Source organism: Peromyscus californicus, unplaced genomic scaffold (assembly GCF_007827085.1).
Source record: "Peromyscus californicus insignis strain IS unplaced genomic scaffold, ASM782708v3 Scaffold_5__1_contigs__length_169319896, whole genome shotgun sequence".
NCBI lineage: Eukaryota > Metazoa > Chordata > Mammalia > Rodentia > Cricetidae > Peromyscus > Peromyscus californicus.
Genome location: NW_026294573.1, coordinates 18,065,751 through 18,081,589, shown reverse-complemented (window position 1 = coordinate 18,081,589; position 15,839 = coordinate 18,065,751). Strand labels below are relative to the sequence as shown.

The 15,839-nt window shown below is 36.4% G+C and overlaps 1 protein-coding gene across 1 annotated transcript in view; it reads left to right on the top strand.

Moving 5' to 3' along the window:
* Hnrnpr (heterogeneous nuclear ribonucleoprotein R) overlaps positions 1 to 9,889 on the top strand; it is a 33,579-nt gene extending 23,690 nt beyond the window's left edge. Inside the window, exons 8-11 of the mRNA XM_052716225.1 lie at positions 1,425 to 1,630; positions 6,291 to 6,440; positions 8,380 to 8,501; positions 8,621 to 9,889. Of these exons, the coding sequence (XP_052572185.1) occupies positions 1,425 to 1,630; positions 6,291 to 6,440; positions 8,380 to 8,501; positions 8,621 to 9,233 (1,091 nt within the window). The 3' untranslated portion in view covers positions 9,234 to 9,889. The remainder of the gene's footprint in view (positions 1 to 1,424; positions 1,631 to 6,290; positions 6,441 to 8,379; positions 8,502 to 8,620) is intronic.
* Positions 9,890 to 15,839: the final 5,950 nt, after the last annotated feature.

Here is a 15,839-nt window from a genome sequence, read left to right as displayed (position 1 = left end):
TTTATTGCAAACAGAATGAAAAGTGTTTGAAGGTCTTAGGCATGGAATAACAGATGTTTCATCTTTACAGATTCTGTAGATAAGGGCTTAGAGCTTATCAGAATTAGTAGTAGGTTAGAGAGAAGCATGGATCAGGGCAACAGTTAGATGGGAAAAAGTAAATATGTTGGATTTGGACCATAGAGATGAAATAAAGGGAAAAAATACTATTATTTTCTGACTTGAGGGCTTAGCTGATATGGATGATTGTTTATTAGATAGGGCTGCCTAGGGAAAATAGATTTGGGGTGTAGTTGTGCTGTTTTGGACATGTGAAATTCATCCAAGACATTTTAAGCAGCTGATAAACCTGGCTCTCAGAGAAATCTAGGCTAGAAGAAAATGGAAGCATTTGTTTATAAGGGTGTAGAAAGTTCTTGGTTAGCACACGTGGAGAAGGGACAAAGGAAAGGACTAAGGTTGGAGGACGTGAGACAGTTGCTGATCATCTTTGTCCATGGCAAAAATAGTAGCTATTAAGTTGGGTGTAAGGATGGTGTTTGTTTATTTGTTTTTGTTTTTTGTTTGTTTTTTTGGTCTGTGATTAGTTGAAAGGTAGTTCCCTTGCATTTAAGTAATTGGAGTCTTGAGGTTCTGTTAGTGTTTATAAATTATGAGGTCATGTTTTATCATTAATTGTACAATTTCATAGTAGTTGGACCTACTTTGAGATTCTAAAATTATTTTTTAACATTAAAAACAGGTTATAATTTAAAAGTCCAGGGTTATTTTAAACAGTAAAATATTTTCTCTGTAGAAAATAGTATAAATGATAACATTTCCCAATAAGCCCTTTTAAGCCAAATGATAGCTGGATTATATATATAAATATTGATTAGATTCTGGGATACAGAAGAAACCTATCTTCATCTGTTCAGACAGAGAGCTATGTTTTACTTAAAGTTGTGTAAGTGAGGTTCCTAATCATCTTCCCTTTCACTGTTTGATTTACGGCAGACATTTTTCTATAGGTTAATCCATATTCTAAAAAGATTTTAGCCTCCCATCCTGAAAGTATGGCCAGCATTTTCTTTCATCAGCTTGATATGGTACAAATTCTTATCCTAATAGTGAAATGTTTCACTAAAGCTTGCCCAGTGCTTGGGCAAAACCAAAACTTATTATAAGCCACAGTCATCCTAGGGTCTCCCCTGCTAGGTAGCCTCCCTGGATCTGTGGGTTGCAGAGATTCTAAAATTAATAGAGAACACATAATACTGTCCCAAACCTGCATTGAATAATGCTGATCTAATGTTTACTACTATGAGGCTTCTTCAATTGTTTTTTTTTTTTTTTTGCTCATTGGCAAGTGGATTTAGGTCTGCCTAATCGCTAGACGTGTGGTGGATGCTTTTGGCTTATATATCTGGCTGTTGGTTTAACAGAGGGTTTGGTGGACGTTATTCTCTATCATCAACCCGATGACAAAAAGAAGAATCGGGGGTTCTGCTTCCTTGAATATGAGGATCACAAGTCAGCAGCACAAGCCAGACGCCGGCTGATGAGTGGAAAAGTAAAAGTGTGGGGAAATGTAGTTACAGTTGAATGGGCTGACCCTGTGGAGGAACCAGATCCGGAAGTCATGGCGAAGGTAAATACAGCTGCTGGGCTGCGAGTAGGGTACCATTTCAGTTTTGTATTCACAGCTCAAATTTCATGATAGTAAATACAAAATGTAGCTCTTTACTGTAATTGCTTAGAAAAGCAAAAAGGAGTCTATGTAACACTAAATGTGGTAGCCTGTCTTAGCAGCTGGTTAATTTCCTCCAGATCAGATATGCTAAAAGAACTGAAATCCAGTTTCTTCAAGTAAGTATTTCATACACACTGAGCATTTATTTAATGTTAGTACCATGAAAAATAACAATACATTGGCCAGAAATAGTGTGTTTTTTCTTTTTTGAACAATCTCCCTATTTAGCTCAGACTAACTGTGTAGCGCAGGTTGGCTTCTAACTCAGAATCCTCTTGCCCAAACTCCTGAGTGCTGGTAATACAGGCATACAGGCATGAACCAGCTCATGCTATGATTTTTATTATATGAATGTGAATTATACTTTATTTAGATTTTTTTTTTTTCCCAGACAGGGTTTCTCTTTGTAGTTTTTGTGCCTGTCCTGTATCTTGCTCTGTAGACCAGGCTGGCCTGGAACTCACAAAGATCCGCCTGGCTCTGCCTCCCGAGTGCTAGGATTAAAGGCGTGTGCCACCACTGCCCGGCTATACTTTATTTAGACTTATAGTTAATTTATTTTAATGTATCCAGTTTTTTTCCCCTATGAAAAAAGACAAAAAAGATTGCTATGCTTGTTGATTTTTTGGTCATGGCAGAATAGACTTGACAGATCCGACAAAGAGCCTGTCCTCAGTTTCCTCATTGTTAGGACCTTTGCTTGGGAGTCCTGGTTCTTAGACTTTTTTTTGGATGGTCCTGGGACTGAAGGGATTCATCTACTTCTTGCAGTGAGTTTGTGTATTTCAGTTATGTCTCTTTCCTCAGGGAGGGAACTTTATCAATAACCTTAAATTAGTATTTGAATTTTTATGACTGAAATTTTTTGTTTTGAGTTTTTTTTTTATTCCAGATTTGAAAGAGGCTGATGCTCCCTCTGACTAGTTTGGAGATTCTGGTCTATATTAGTATGATGTAATCGCTTTGTATACAAAGACATTTTGAGGTTAAGCAGATATGATCCAGAGAGGCTCTCAAGAATTCTGCTTCCTGGTTTTTGTCTCACATTCCTTGAGTAGATGAGTATCCAGGGAAGGGACTAGGAATCTGAATAGTCCTGGTTGTTCGTTCATTCGTTCTTTCTTTCTTCCTTTCTTTCTCTCTCTCTCTCTCTCTCTCTCTCTCTCTCTCTCCCCTTCCTTCCTTCCTTCCTTCCTCTTTCTTTTCTTTCTTTCTTTCTTTCTTTCTTTCTTTCTTTCTTTCTTTCTTTCTTTCTTTCTTTCTTTCTTTCTTTCTTTCTTTTTCTTTCTTTCTTTCTTTAGTTTGATTTCAGTCTTCATTGTTTCTTCTTCTAGTACATTGTAGCTTTGTGCTAACTACTGGACCTTGAATGCCATGTGTTTTACTTACAGGCTTCCATTGGTTTATTCACCTTTTTAAACTACACTATCTGCTCTGACTATCTGTACAGACAAAGCATATCCTCTGCTGCCATTTTAAAAAGAAAAATATCTAAAAGTTAAAAGTTGTATTATGCATTGGGATTAGTAAGATTCCCCAGAGATCTTCAAAATAGAACTAGTAATTTTGCTTTATCAATCACTTTTCATTGAATCCTGCTACATTTTCAAGTGGAAGTTCAAAATAAATCCTCTCGCCACCATCACCCACCAGAAAATGGCAAGATTTTAATCTTTCAACTATTGTTTTTTGGTTCAAAATACGTTTCAGTTGGTAGAGCGCGCTTGCCCATCATACAAGAAGCCCTGGCCTCCACCCCCAGTACCAAATAAAACTGGGCATGATGATGGTAGGTAAAGACATTAAGGTTAGAAGTTTAAGGCTGTTGTTGGCTACATAGGTAGTTTAGAGACCCTATCTTTAAACAGAAGGAAACTTTCCAAAATCCATGAGAAAAAAAGGCTTCAGAGTGGCAGGAGGCCTCTGTGAACTTGGAATTGAGTAAAATTGATACCATATTTCCTCTCTAACTTAAAAAGAAAGCTTATGTACTTTGGTAAAGCTTCGCTTCTTTACTCATTGGTTTCACAACTTACCTTTTAGCAAGTCAGGTCAGTTTTACAGTCAACTGGAACCTAAAAACCTAAATGTAACTCTTAGAGGTACCCATTTTCTTACTGACTGTATGTAACTTAGAATTTCAGTATGTTTTTGTAGTGCTGGAGTTCAGGCCTAAGACCTTTTGGTGCTTAGCAAGTGCTATTTATACAAAGGAGGTAGACTCTAGAACTCTGTTGAACTTGTATTTATCTTCTTGTTTTGGTGCTGCAGACCAAACCTACAGCCTTATACACGTGGCTCATATATGTGAGCCAGCACTCTATACTGAGTTAGTTACACTTCCATCCAAGTCCAAGGGAGTAGCTTCCTTCTTTTCAAAAAATGAATAAGCCAATGGAAGCCTGTCTAGTCTAGAGGCTAGATCTCAGTCTGAAAGCATGGAAAATATAAAGGCACAGGGAGAGGTTTAAAAAAAAAAAAGTGTTATATTTTTTTCCTCTTTGAATTAATACAATCTTTCCAAACCTGTTTTTTTGTTTTTTTTTGGTTGTTGAGTTTTGTGGGGTTTTTGTTGTTGTTGTTTTGAAGACAGGGTCTCTTTATGTAGCCCTGGCTGTCCTAGAACTCACTATGTAGACCAGGCTGACCTCAAACTCACAGATTTGCTTACATCTCTGCACACACACACACACACACACACACACACACACACACACACACACACACACCCCTGTGCTGTGACTAAAGGCATGTGCTATTATTCCTGGGCTCAAATCTTTCTGAATCAAAAAGACCTTTATCTGAGGCAACAGCTTGTGGGTGTGCTTTTTTTTTTTTTTTTTTTTTTTTTTTTGGCTTGAATAGTTAGTTTCTTAATTCAAAGATAAAAAATTACACAGGAAAGTATACACAAGTCCACCACATCATGTCTGCCATGATTCCTATAAGGTACCTAGTTTTAATAACCTATGGTTTACCCTTTTAGCCTTACTTAGACAAGTATAGGCAAATAAAAAGTATATGTAATTTTCCTTAATTCTCAGATGAGTGGCTTTAGGCAGCCTTTTGTGTTTATTAATCTGTATTTGCTTTATTCACTATTCTGTGTGATCAGCTCTGGGAAGACACAGCATTATTATGTGTTAACACTAAAAAGTTACATGATGCTGCCAGTTAAATTAGCATGGTGGTTACTCATCTGTTGACTGTAAGTTATGTCTCTGCTTCAGAGATATGACGAGTTGGGAAAGAATGTCTCTTAGCATCCGTAGATCATGGCGCTCTTTCAGTTCCTATAGCACCTCTTATTTTTTAGTCTCCATAGTATACTCAGTCCTAGATAGGCACTGGATTGTAAGTATAGTAAGTAAGAGTGTCCTGTGTGTGTTGATACAGAGCAAATATGTTGTGGGATAGATACTTAGGAGAGAATTGAGTCCAAAGGGTAAATGCAGTTAAGATATTCCCATACTTTCCTCTGTGGCATGTGTGTGTGCCTCATACTTGACAAAATAGTACACGATCAGACTTCTATTTTTGTTCAGCGCTGCAGGTGGTTTGTTTCTACTACTAAGTTTGTGTTTGAGAGTTTAATATATGAGGAGTTACATGTATTTCTTGATGAATCATGTCATGAGTTTTGCTATTTTTCTATTCATTTGTTGAGCTTTTTCTTGTTTTCTGATGCTCTGATGCTTCTCTTTGATGTAAGTTGCAAATTTCTTTTCTATGTTTATCATTTGTCTGATGACTTTGCCATATAATGCTGTTCTCAGTAGTTGGTATCATTCCTTTATTTGGGTTCTAGATTTTAAGTCATAAGGCTGCTCCACACCAACACATTTTTTCATTTATATTTGTGACTTGTAAAACTTAATCTTTTGAGATTATATCATTTCCCTCTTCCGTAACACCAATACTTTCTAATGGAATCCCCCTTGTTTTCCTCTACTGTGCAGCGCCCACGTTCTTTTTATACTCTTTTGATCTGTTTGGAGTTTATCTGGGTGTATGGTGTACAATATGGACTTTCTTTTTTTCTCCATTAATGCTACTCTAAATGATTTAAGCATTGTAGTTTGTTTCTAGATTTTGTTCTCTTTCTCCTCAGCCCAAGTATTTCCTTGTATAGTTTTTAAATGAATATCTACAGTTTTAGGGGTGAAACAGATAAACTTGTTTTGGGGGGTACTTAGTAGCTATGATAAATATAATTATTTAACTAAATAATGATTTATTATTTTTGATCATTATTAATTATGATTTATATGAATTAATAATGATAATTATGTGTTGGTGCCTTATAGGTTTTGTTCAGTTGAGAGAGAAGGCAGGAGTCAACAGTTTGTATAACTTGGTTACTTTTTAAAATCCTTAGTAAAGTAGCAGCTAATGCGAGAATCATTTCTTAATGTTTCCAAGACTTTCTATGACTGTACTTTTAGACTTACTAGTTTAGAGTTGAAAAGTCAAAAGCCTGTACATGAAGACAAGAAGTATATTTTAAGGTTTGAACTAAAATTTAGGAGTGCCAATTTTGTGTGTTTATTGCTGTTAGGTGAAAGTTTTATTTGTGAGAAACTTGGCTACTACGGTGACAGAAGAAATATTAGAAAAGTCATTTTCTGAATTTGGAAAACTGGAGAGGGTGAAAAAGTTGAAAGATTATGCCTTCGTTCATTTTGAAGATAGAGGAGCTGCTGTTAAGGTAGGAGCTTCAAATATGGTAGACACATAACATAACTATTTTAAGATTTTTTTTTATGTTTTGTCTTGTTTTTTGTTTTTGAGACAGGGTTTTTCTGTGTCGCCCTGGCTGGCCTGGATCTCACTCTGTAGACCAGGCTGGATTCAAACTCATAGAGATCCACCTGCCTCTGCCTCCCGAGTGCTGGGATTAAAGGTATGGGCCACCACTGCCCAGTTAAGATTTTTAAAAATGAATTATAAGTTAACTAGATGTATTAATTTATGTGTGCGTGTCTGTGTGCGGGTGTGTGCATATGTGAGTGTACAGATGCCCAGAGAGGTCCAGAAGAGGGCGCTGGATTCACTGGAGCTGGTGTTCCAGGTGGTGGTGAGCTACCTAGTGTAGGAACCAACTTAGGTCCTCTAGAAGAACATTACACTCTCCTAACCTGAGCCATCTTTCCAGCACCATAAAGTAGATTTTAGTGATTGTGTGTTTGTGTTGCCGCAGTCTGAACCCAGGACCTCATGTGTGTATATATATGGCAAGTGCTTTTCCTCTGAGCCACACCCAACTGTAGTCTTTTTTGCTAAACTCTGAACTTTTAAAAAAAAAAAAAAAGTGGAACCAGGCAGTGGTGGCACACGCCTTTAATCCCAGCACTGGGGAGGCAGAGGCAGCTGATCTCTGAGTTTGACTCATCCTGGTCTACAGAGCGAGTTCCAGGACAGCCAGAGCTACACAGAGAAACCCTGTCTCGGAGACAGACAGACAGGGATGGTTTTTGCTTTCTTGTTGCTTAAGGCTTCATTAGCATTTCCTGTGCTCTGCTTTTAGTTTGGGCACATTAAATTCTGTTAGATGGTGAGGGAAAATTAAACTTAGTATCTTGTTGAATTTCACAGCTATATTCAGTTAATCTTTGCATTTCACATCTATGAAACATCTGTGCAAGACTCGAATGTTGAATACCACACCTTTATTGATATCTGAAGAGTTAGTTTTTGTCTGATGTGTATTGATGCTTACATGATGGATTGCTTCAAGAATTACTTGGAGTTAAGGACTTTGACTAAATGCAGCTTTTCTTTTTTTTTCCCCCCTTAGAAAATCTTTTAGATTTATTTATTTGTTTATTTAATGTGTATGGCTGTTTTTTCTTCGTTTGTGTATATGTACTTCATGTGTACCTGGTGCCCTCAAAGTTCAGAAGAGAGTACCAGATCCTCTGGAACTGGAGTTGGGGATGGTTGTGAGCCATCATATCAGTGCTGGGATTTGAACCTGGGTCCTCTGCAAGAGCAGCAAGTACTCTTTACTGCTGAGCCATCTTTCCAGCCCCTCTTTCACCTTTTAAAATATTATAGTAAAGTATTGTTTCTTGTTGTCTATAGTAATTTATGTTTAAAACATAAGGTGGCCGGGCGGTGATGGCACACACCTTTAATCCCAGCACTTGGGAGGCAGAGCCAGGCAGATCTCTGTGAGTTCGAGGCCAGCCTGGTCTGCAGAGCAAGATCCAGGACACACACCAAAAAAAACAGAGAAACCGTGTCTCAAAAAAGCCAAACCAAACCAAACCAAACCAAAACATAAGGTGAAGGAAAGAGGTGGTTTTTTTTTTTGTTTGTTTGTTTGTTTTAAAGGGGGGGCTTACTCTTGTAAGTTAAAATGTTTACTAAGAGTCAAGTTTTTTTTTTTTTAATTTTAGTATATAGTTATTTTGCTTGCATGTATGTCTGCACTATGTACATGCATGGTGCTCATGGAAACTAGAGGGGATGTCACATTCCTTGGAACTGGTGTTATAGATTCCACATGGGTCTTGGAATTGAGCCCAGAGTTCTCTGGAAGAGCAGCCAGTGACCTTAACTGCTGAGCCAACTCTCAAGTTCCCCATTTATATTATGTTTTAAAATACTGTTTCTTATACAGTAAACTTCCTTTTGTAATTTAGGCTATGGATGAAATGAATGGAAAAGAAATAGAAGGGGAAGAAATTGAAATTGTCTTAGCTAAGCCACCAGACAAGAAAAGGAAAGAGCGTCAAGCTGCTAGACAGGCCTCCAGAAGCACTGCGTGAGTTTATATTTTGCTATTGGAATAAAGGACACTGGTAACATCAGATAATAAAGGCAGTATGAATCTTGAAGTAAACTGATTTGTTGTTGCTTTTCTCCCTTCCCTCCATTTGCTAGGTATGAAGATTATTATTATCACCCTCCTCCCCGAATGCCACCTCCAATGAGAGGTCGAGGTCGTGGTGGAGGGAGAGGTGGATATGGCTACCCTCCAGATTATTATGGCTATGAAGACTACTATGATGATTACTATGGTTATGATTATCATGACTATCGTGGAGGCTATGAAGATCCCTACTACGGCTATGATGATGGCTATGCAGTAAGAGGAAGAGGAGGAGGAAGGGGAGGGCGAGGTGCTCCACCACCACCAAGGGGGCGGGGAGCACCACCTCCAAGAGGTAGAGCTGGCTATTCACAGAGGGGGGCACCTTTGGGACCACCAAGAGGCTCAAGGGGTGGCAGAGGGGGTCCTGCACAGCAGCAGAGAGGCCGTGGTTCTCGTGGAGCTCGGGGCAATCGAGGGGGCAATGTAGGAGGCAAGAGAAAGGCAGATGGGTACAACCAGCCTGATTCCAAACGTCGTCAGACCAACAACCAACAGAACTGGGGTTCCCAACCCATTGCTCAGCAGCCGCTTCAACAAGGTGGTGACTATTCTGGTAACTATGGTTACAATAATGACAACCAAGAATTTTATCAGGATACTTATGGGCAACAGTGGAAATAGACAAGTGAGGGTTTGAAAAACGATACTGGCAAGATACGATTGGCTCTAGATCTACATTCTTCAAAACAAAATTGGCTTAACTGTTTCATCTTTAAGTAGCAGTTTGCTGCCATTTGTATTCAGCTGAAGAAATCACTATGTGTATATACTCAAGTCTTTTTATTTTTCTTCTTTTCTAAATGCTCTTGGACATTATTGGGCTTGCAGAGTTCCCTTATTCTGGGGTTACAATGCTTTTATCGTTCCAGGCTTCATTTAAGCTTCAGAACAAACTGTTAAATCATGATTTTGCAGAACCTTTGGTTTGGACAGTTCTGTTTTTTTGGATTTGGAATAGATTACATAGGAGTATGAAGTATGCTGTAAATAAAAGTACAAGCTAGTGCTCTGTCTTAGTAGTTTTAAGAAATTAAAGCAAACAGATTTAAGTTTCCTTGTATTGAAAATAACCTATGACTGTATGTTTTGCATTCCTAGAAGCAGGTTAACTGTGTTTTTAAATTGTTATAACTTCACACCTTTTTGAAATCTGCCCTACAAAATTTGTTTGGCTTAAACGTCAAAGCCGTGACAATTTGTTCTTTGATGTGATTGTATTTCCAATTTCTTGTTCATGTAAGATTTCAATAAAACTCAAAAATCTATTCAAAACATTACCTATTTCAAATTCAATTGTGTCCTAAAACATTATTTTATTCGTAATCCTTGAAGGAATACTGTTTTCAAAGTAGAACTGCCTATGTGAGTGATCAAATTCATGAAAAATTTCTTGTCTAGTCCATCATGTATTGTGGATACCAGATTTGAGGATTATTCTAAATTCACATATTCCAAATAGCATTTCATTGATTGGTGTTCTCTCATAATCTCTAATAATTTTGAAATTTTATCCTTAAAACAAAAACAGACTCAAAGGTTTTGAACAGGTACTGGATAATTTTCATTAAAGCAAAATGGAGCTGGGGAAGCAGAATACAATTTATTTTGACCCATAGTCTTTCAAATCAAGGATAATTTATGACTGAAGACTTTATTTGCTGGATAAGTAAATAGAAATACAGAGAAAATTTAGTATTGTGGTGTCATTTGCGCTGTGAACTAAACTTCAGTTTTAGTGTTGATGGTCAGCACCCCTGTTTCAGTTACTGGACCATGATTCCTATTGCTGAGTACACTTGCTTTGGGAAGCAGTCATGCCTTAGAAGAGGCTTTTAAATATCAAGTAGTTATGTCTCTGGCTTTCTGCTGAATCCTCTTTATTTTTAAATTTTTACTATGTCTACTGGCTAAATTTTTGTTGGCCAAGTAATAACATCTATTTCCTTGTTTCTTTTAGAAATTCTAATTTATTCTAATGACTTTTTGCTGAATGAAAAGAGCAGAAGAATGTAAATTTTCAGTTAAGTTTTTTTTTTCCTTTTGGTGCTGGGAATTGAACCCAGGGCCCTGTACACATGCCACCATTGAGCTATATCTCTAACCCCTCTAAAGTGTTTCAAATTATAAGACATAAGCTGCTGGGGAACTAAAATGGACTCCCTTGTTTTATGCTTTGTTCCTGTTTGGTGTCTTTTGTGGTCACAATTTTAGATTTTGGAATCATAAGCCATTTAATTCCTGTCAGCACAGTCAATCATATTTTCAGTTTCGTGACTTCATTTTGAATTTTAAAAATTAAAATTTGCCGGGCGGTGGTGGCGCACGCCTTTAATCCCAGCACTCGGGAGGCAGAGCCAGGCGGATCTCTGTGAGTTCGAGGCCAGCCTGGACTACCAAGTGAGTTCCAGGAAAGGCGCAAAGCTACACAGAGAAACCCTGTCTCGAAAAACCAAAAAAAAAAAAAAATTAAAATTTGCTGATGAAAGCCAAATACCACATTTTTTTCAAAGTTTATTGACATAGCATAATAATTTAATAGGCTTTATTAATAGTCTTATTTTGTAGAAGTTGATAAAGGAATTATGTGGCCTGTTGTTATAAATTAAGATGGGTGTTACTTGGTAAGGTTTAGAGTCCAGTTTTAAATTTTTCTTATGGCCATGTATACAAATAGAGCAGATAGTCTTTAAACGCTGCTTTTAAACTTTGAAAATATAATTTGAAACCTTGAGTGTAAATTAGACTTAAATCACTAATTTTTTCTTGGAAAGAACAAAATGTACAAGTTACATTTTCATTGCTAATGTTTTTTTAAATATATGTTATGGGCTAACAAGATGGCCCAGCAAATGCTGTCAGACCTGACTCTGTGAGTGTGACCTCAGAGCCCACAGTTGTCCTCTGACTTCCATAAATGTGCTGTGACACACATGCTTCACACACAATTAATTGATTTAAAAAATGTTTAATTAAATGTTTGTCATAAAGAAAGTTAGGAAAGGAAGTAGAAGTGATTCTGAAAAAGCAGTTCATTATGCTTCTATCAGTGACCCTAAAAATATAAACTAAGTAAAACCAGTAAAAACTCAAGTTCCATTTCAAAATCCTTTAATTGTACATTCTATTTCAGATTTTAAGTGGGCACTTCCTTTTATGTCCCTCTGACTAATTAAAGATATATCTACAGATACTTCCTTTAATCTTTGCTTTAAAAGTTTTTATTGTTAAAAATCGGTGACCCTGTTGAAAGTTTTACTTTAGAGCTTTTCCTGTTTGATGTCACTTGAGTTACCGCTTGAACATTCACCCCCTCCAAAAAAAACCAAAAAAACCAAAAAAACCCAAACCAAAAACTCAGTACTCACCTTTTCATGGAAATTGAACAAATATTAATCAAAGAAAGTTGTAGATTTGTGCTAGGGAATTTTATTTATTTGTTTATTTATAAGTAAATAGGCACAGATTATGAATTTTGAGGGATTTGATTTCCTATTCGTCTACCTTTCCATCTTTTTTTTTCTCCCCAACCTAGTTGAAGCTTTTTTGAGCCTGTCAGATGAAATAAGTGTTGGAAGTAATACCTATATTGAGGTAGACCTCTTTGTAGGTATCCTCCTGCGTTAATGAGTATATTCCTTCCCCATAATGGAATGCTAATTTTTATTTGATCACTCATTTATAGCAGTTGTTTAAGTATGTATATTTATATGAAGGTGTTCTAATTAAAAACAAAAAAGTTCTAATAAGTTGCCAGATTTCTAATTAAATTCAGATTTACCTGATCCAAAAAGATAAGAAAAATGAATTATGGTTTTAAAATTCCTTTTTTTAAAAAATATACAGCAGATTTGTTTTTCATTTTTCTTAGTTAAGGGGGTTATTCTGCAAAAGAAAGCCCAATGCTTTCTCCTAATTAGAGATAATTTTTTTCATTTGACTGGTTTAGGATATGAATCCTCTTACAGAGATTAGCATGCATCAAAATAAATTATGTATTTTAACTTATAGGAGAGAAGGGACATAAAATTCCACTCTATCATAAAGCCTTATAAAATTATTCTTGAAACTCATTACATCATTTGCCTCCTGCCCATTTGAATATAATCATACCTATGTTTTATTAATTGTGTATTATTTGTAGAACAAAACCCAGTAAATACTTGCTATAAGGCTATTCCTTGTTTGTTCTAAAGACTTACAAATTTATTAAAAGTTTGCCTTACAAAGTCTACTTTTCAAAGACAATCTAACAAGTTGTCCTCAGGACAGTCAGCTGTACTTAACTGTTTGCGCTGTACTTTGATTTGGAATTTCCTAAGTGAGCAGTGAAGAGAAAGCCTTATAGAAAGACTGCACTGGACCTGTAAATGTGTTTCTGTTTCTCTAAGATGGGAGCTTCTGTTAACTTAGGGTCCAGTTCTGAGTAAGCCTGTGGATCACATGACTGCTGGGGAGTCCAGAATAATAGATCCATGAACCAAACATGTTTAATTATGCATTAGAAGTTTGTTGGTCAGCTCTTACTTTTTGAAGTGCAAAACCAAGCTTTAAAAATACTACTTAATACATTGGTCAGTAATTTAATGTTAATATTTAATTTGAAACAGTTGCTGGTACTCTTCCTAGAAATTTTTTTTCTTTTTTAAAATACATTCTTATATGCATATATATTTGTTGTTATTGTTATTTTGAGGTTACCAGAAGCTCTGGTTTTGTTTTGTTTTTGCTTTTTTTTTTTTGTTTTAAATCATTTTCAGATGTTGTCCAGAAATCTGCAAGTATTCTTTTCCTGTTTTAACTCCTTCCTTTTATCACCTGACTATCAGGGAAGCGAGGTTGAGGCTGCCCTGCCCTGACATGTCATGATGTCGACTTGCTAGGTGGGGTTCGCTGGGGACCATAACCAGTGGAATTGTTGGTAAGAACTTTATTTTTCCTATTTCTTTCTTTCTTTCTTTCTTTTATTTCCCTTTTTTTTTTAATTCATTAGTGGGGAATTAATTGTGGGAAAATGCTGCCCATATCTTACTAGTAGGCAGTTATGTTGACCTTATAGAAAAATAAAATTTTAAATACTATTTGTATTCTCAGTAGGAACATATAATAAGGACTTCACTCATTCTTAGATTAGTAGGTCAACTGGAAAGGCCTGTAGATATTAATGAAATATTCCCAGGTATAAATTATTGAGATAGAGATACTTTACAAATCTAGAACATCTGTTGAAACAATAATGACATTTTATTTTACTGTTATTTTAGCCTCTGTTATCTATTATATTTTTGTTGGATAAGTTAGTTTATTAGTATTTTAAGGGATTTATTGCATACTAATTTTTAGTGAAAAAGAGAAGGTATTGCCTAGACTGGAGGGTTTAAATGGTATATTACATATTTTTATTTCTATAAAATTTTGATATTATAGAATTAAACTTGAAAGTTTTAGCAATTTAATAAAATAGCAGTATTGATTTAAAGATATGTTAGGACCTTGAACATGAACAGAAACATAAAGGTGGACTTGAAGGTGTGGCTCAGTGAGAGCTCATACTTACTATGTCTGAGGTACTAAGTTCAGTCTGAGGCACCGTTCTAGATAAAAACCCGTTATAAACCTATCACTGTCAAGAATAGTAAATACTGCTAGAATTAATGCTCAAAATCTAGACGATACTAAGTAAATTCTGTACTGCATGTGGTGGTGCTCACCTGTAATCTCAGCACTGGGGGGCTCTGAGGAAGGAAGATTGTGAGCTCCAGGCCACCCTGACGTAACACAGTGGGAACCCAAGGCTCAGGATGTAGTTGAGCGGTGGAGCACTTCTGGCATACCTAAGGATCTATCTAGATCAATACCTAGTAGCACAAAAATTTTTTTTAGGCAACAATAACAACAACAGAAAACTTATCCCAGCTTATACTCAGGGAATTTCATGATGATTATGTATAAATTGAGGGAAGCCAATTTAATAACTATACAAAAATAATTTCAATATAATTTGTAACAGATTAAAAGTAATTATGGGTTTCCATGTCAGGAGAACTGTTCTCAGTATTCTTGTGGAGCTTAGCCTTTTATTGGCAGTATCAGTATAGACAGAATCTGGTAAGTGTTACACATGTGTGAGTCAGTGTTGTGAGTATAAATGCTTAGCTCTCAGTTTGCTTTAGAATGGCTAGCTGAGTATCACAAATGACATCAACCAGAATGACTGGCGATTTCAGGGTTGGGTTCAAGTTTTGTGTTTCTTTGTACACATTTTATACATGTTGTCAGTGCTAGAAGAAAATCAGGTGTAGAACTTGAATGCTTGCACCAAAAAGCATGCCTCTTGGGAACTTTGTTGGTGTTAGGAGCACTCAATTTTGATGAGTTTGTATAAGTTAAGAGAAATAATAGTGCACATTTTTTGACCTTTGCATTTGCAACAAAATACACTTAATGGGACCAGAAAGGGAAAGGGGCACTATGGAAGAACACTTAAATTGCTCAAATAAGGGCTTCCATTTCATGTAACAGCTGTGTCAGGATCCCAGAACATTCCTTACCTTGATTTCTCACAGGTAAAGGCCGAAAGAGAGAGCCAAAGAGACTTCTCTGGCCTGCTGAAGAACATAGATAGACTTGTACTTTAAAGAGTCACTACAGTGTTTGGAGTTATGTTCTCTGGCTATTTCTAGAATTGAACTGAAAATGCCTACAGACACTAAATTCCTGGTGTGCATACAGTAACATGAGCTATTTCCAAATTGGGAAATTTACAAGACATTTTTTCCATTTAATTATTTTAAGAAAAACCTGCTTTTGGTACAGTGTTTATGTACCATAACTGTATTGGAATATTTGTACAATGTTAATATTTTTAATAAAATTTAACATGTTCAAAATGTTGTGTTGGTGATTTGGGGTGGGGTGTGATGGATTCAGTTGTGCAAAGCAGATTCACTAGCTGTGAAATTCAGGTTTTTATAGTCAATAGGAATTCCTCCCAAATTTGGTACTAACCTATTTGAAGTAAGCCAGTCAAGGAGTAGCAAAGTAGTTACTTGTACTGAGTTCCTGGGTGCGGGTCTTCCTGGAGGGTACTTAGATTACCTTGGATGAGACCTGGGCTCGAATAGGTCAGGCAGGAATATTGAATTTGGCATTACAGGTTACCAGAAAAGTTTTTCTGAGAAAAATTTAACAACCACATTAGAATTGATCTTGAGAACCTATGAAGGGGCA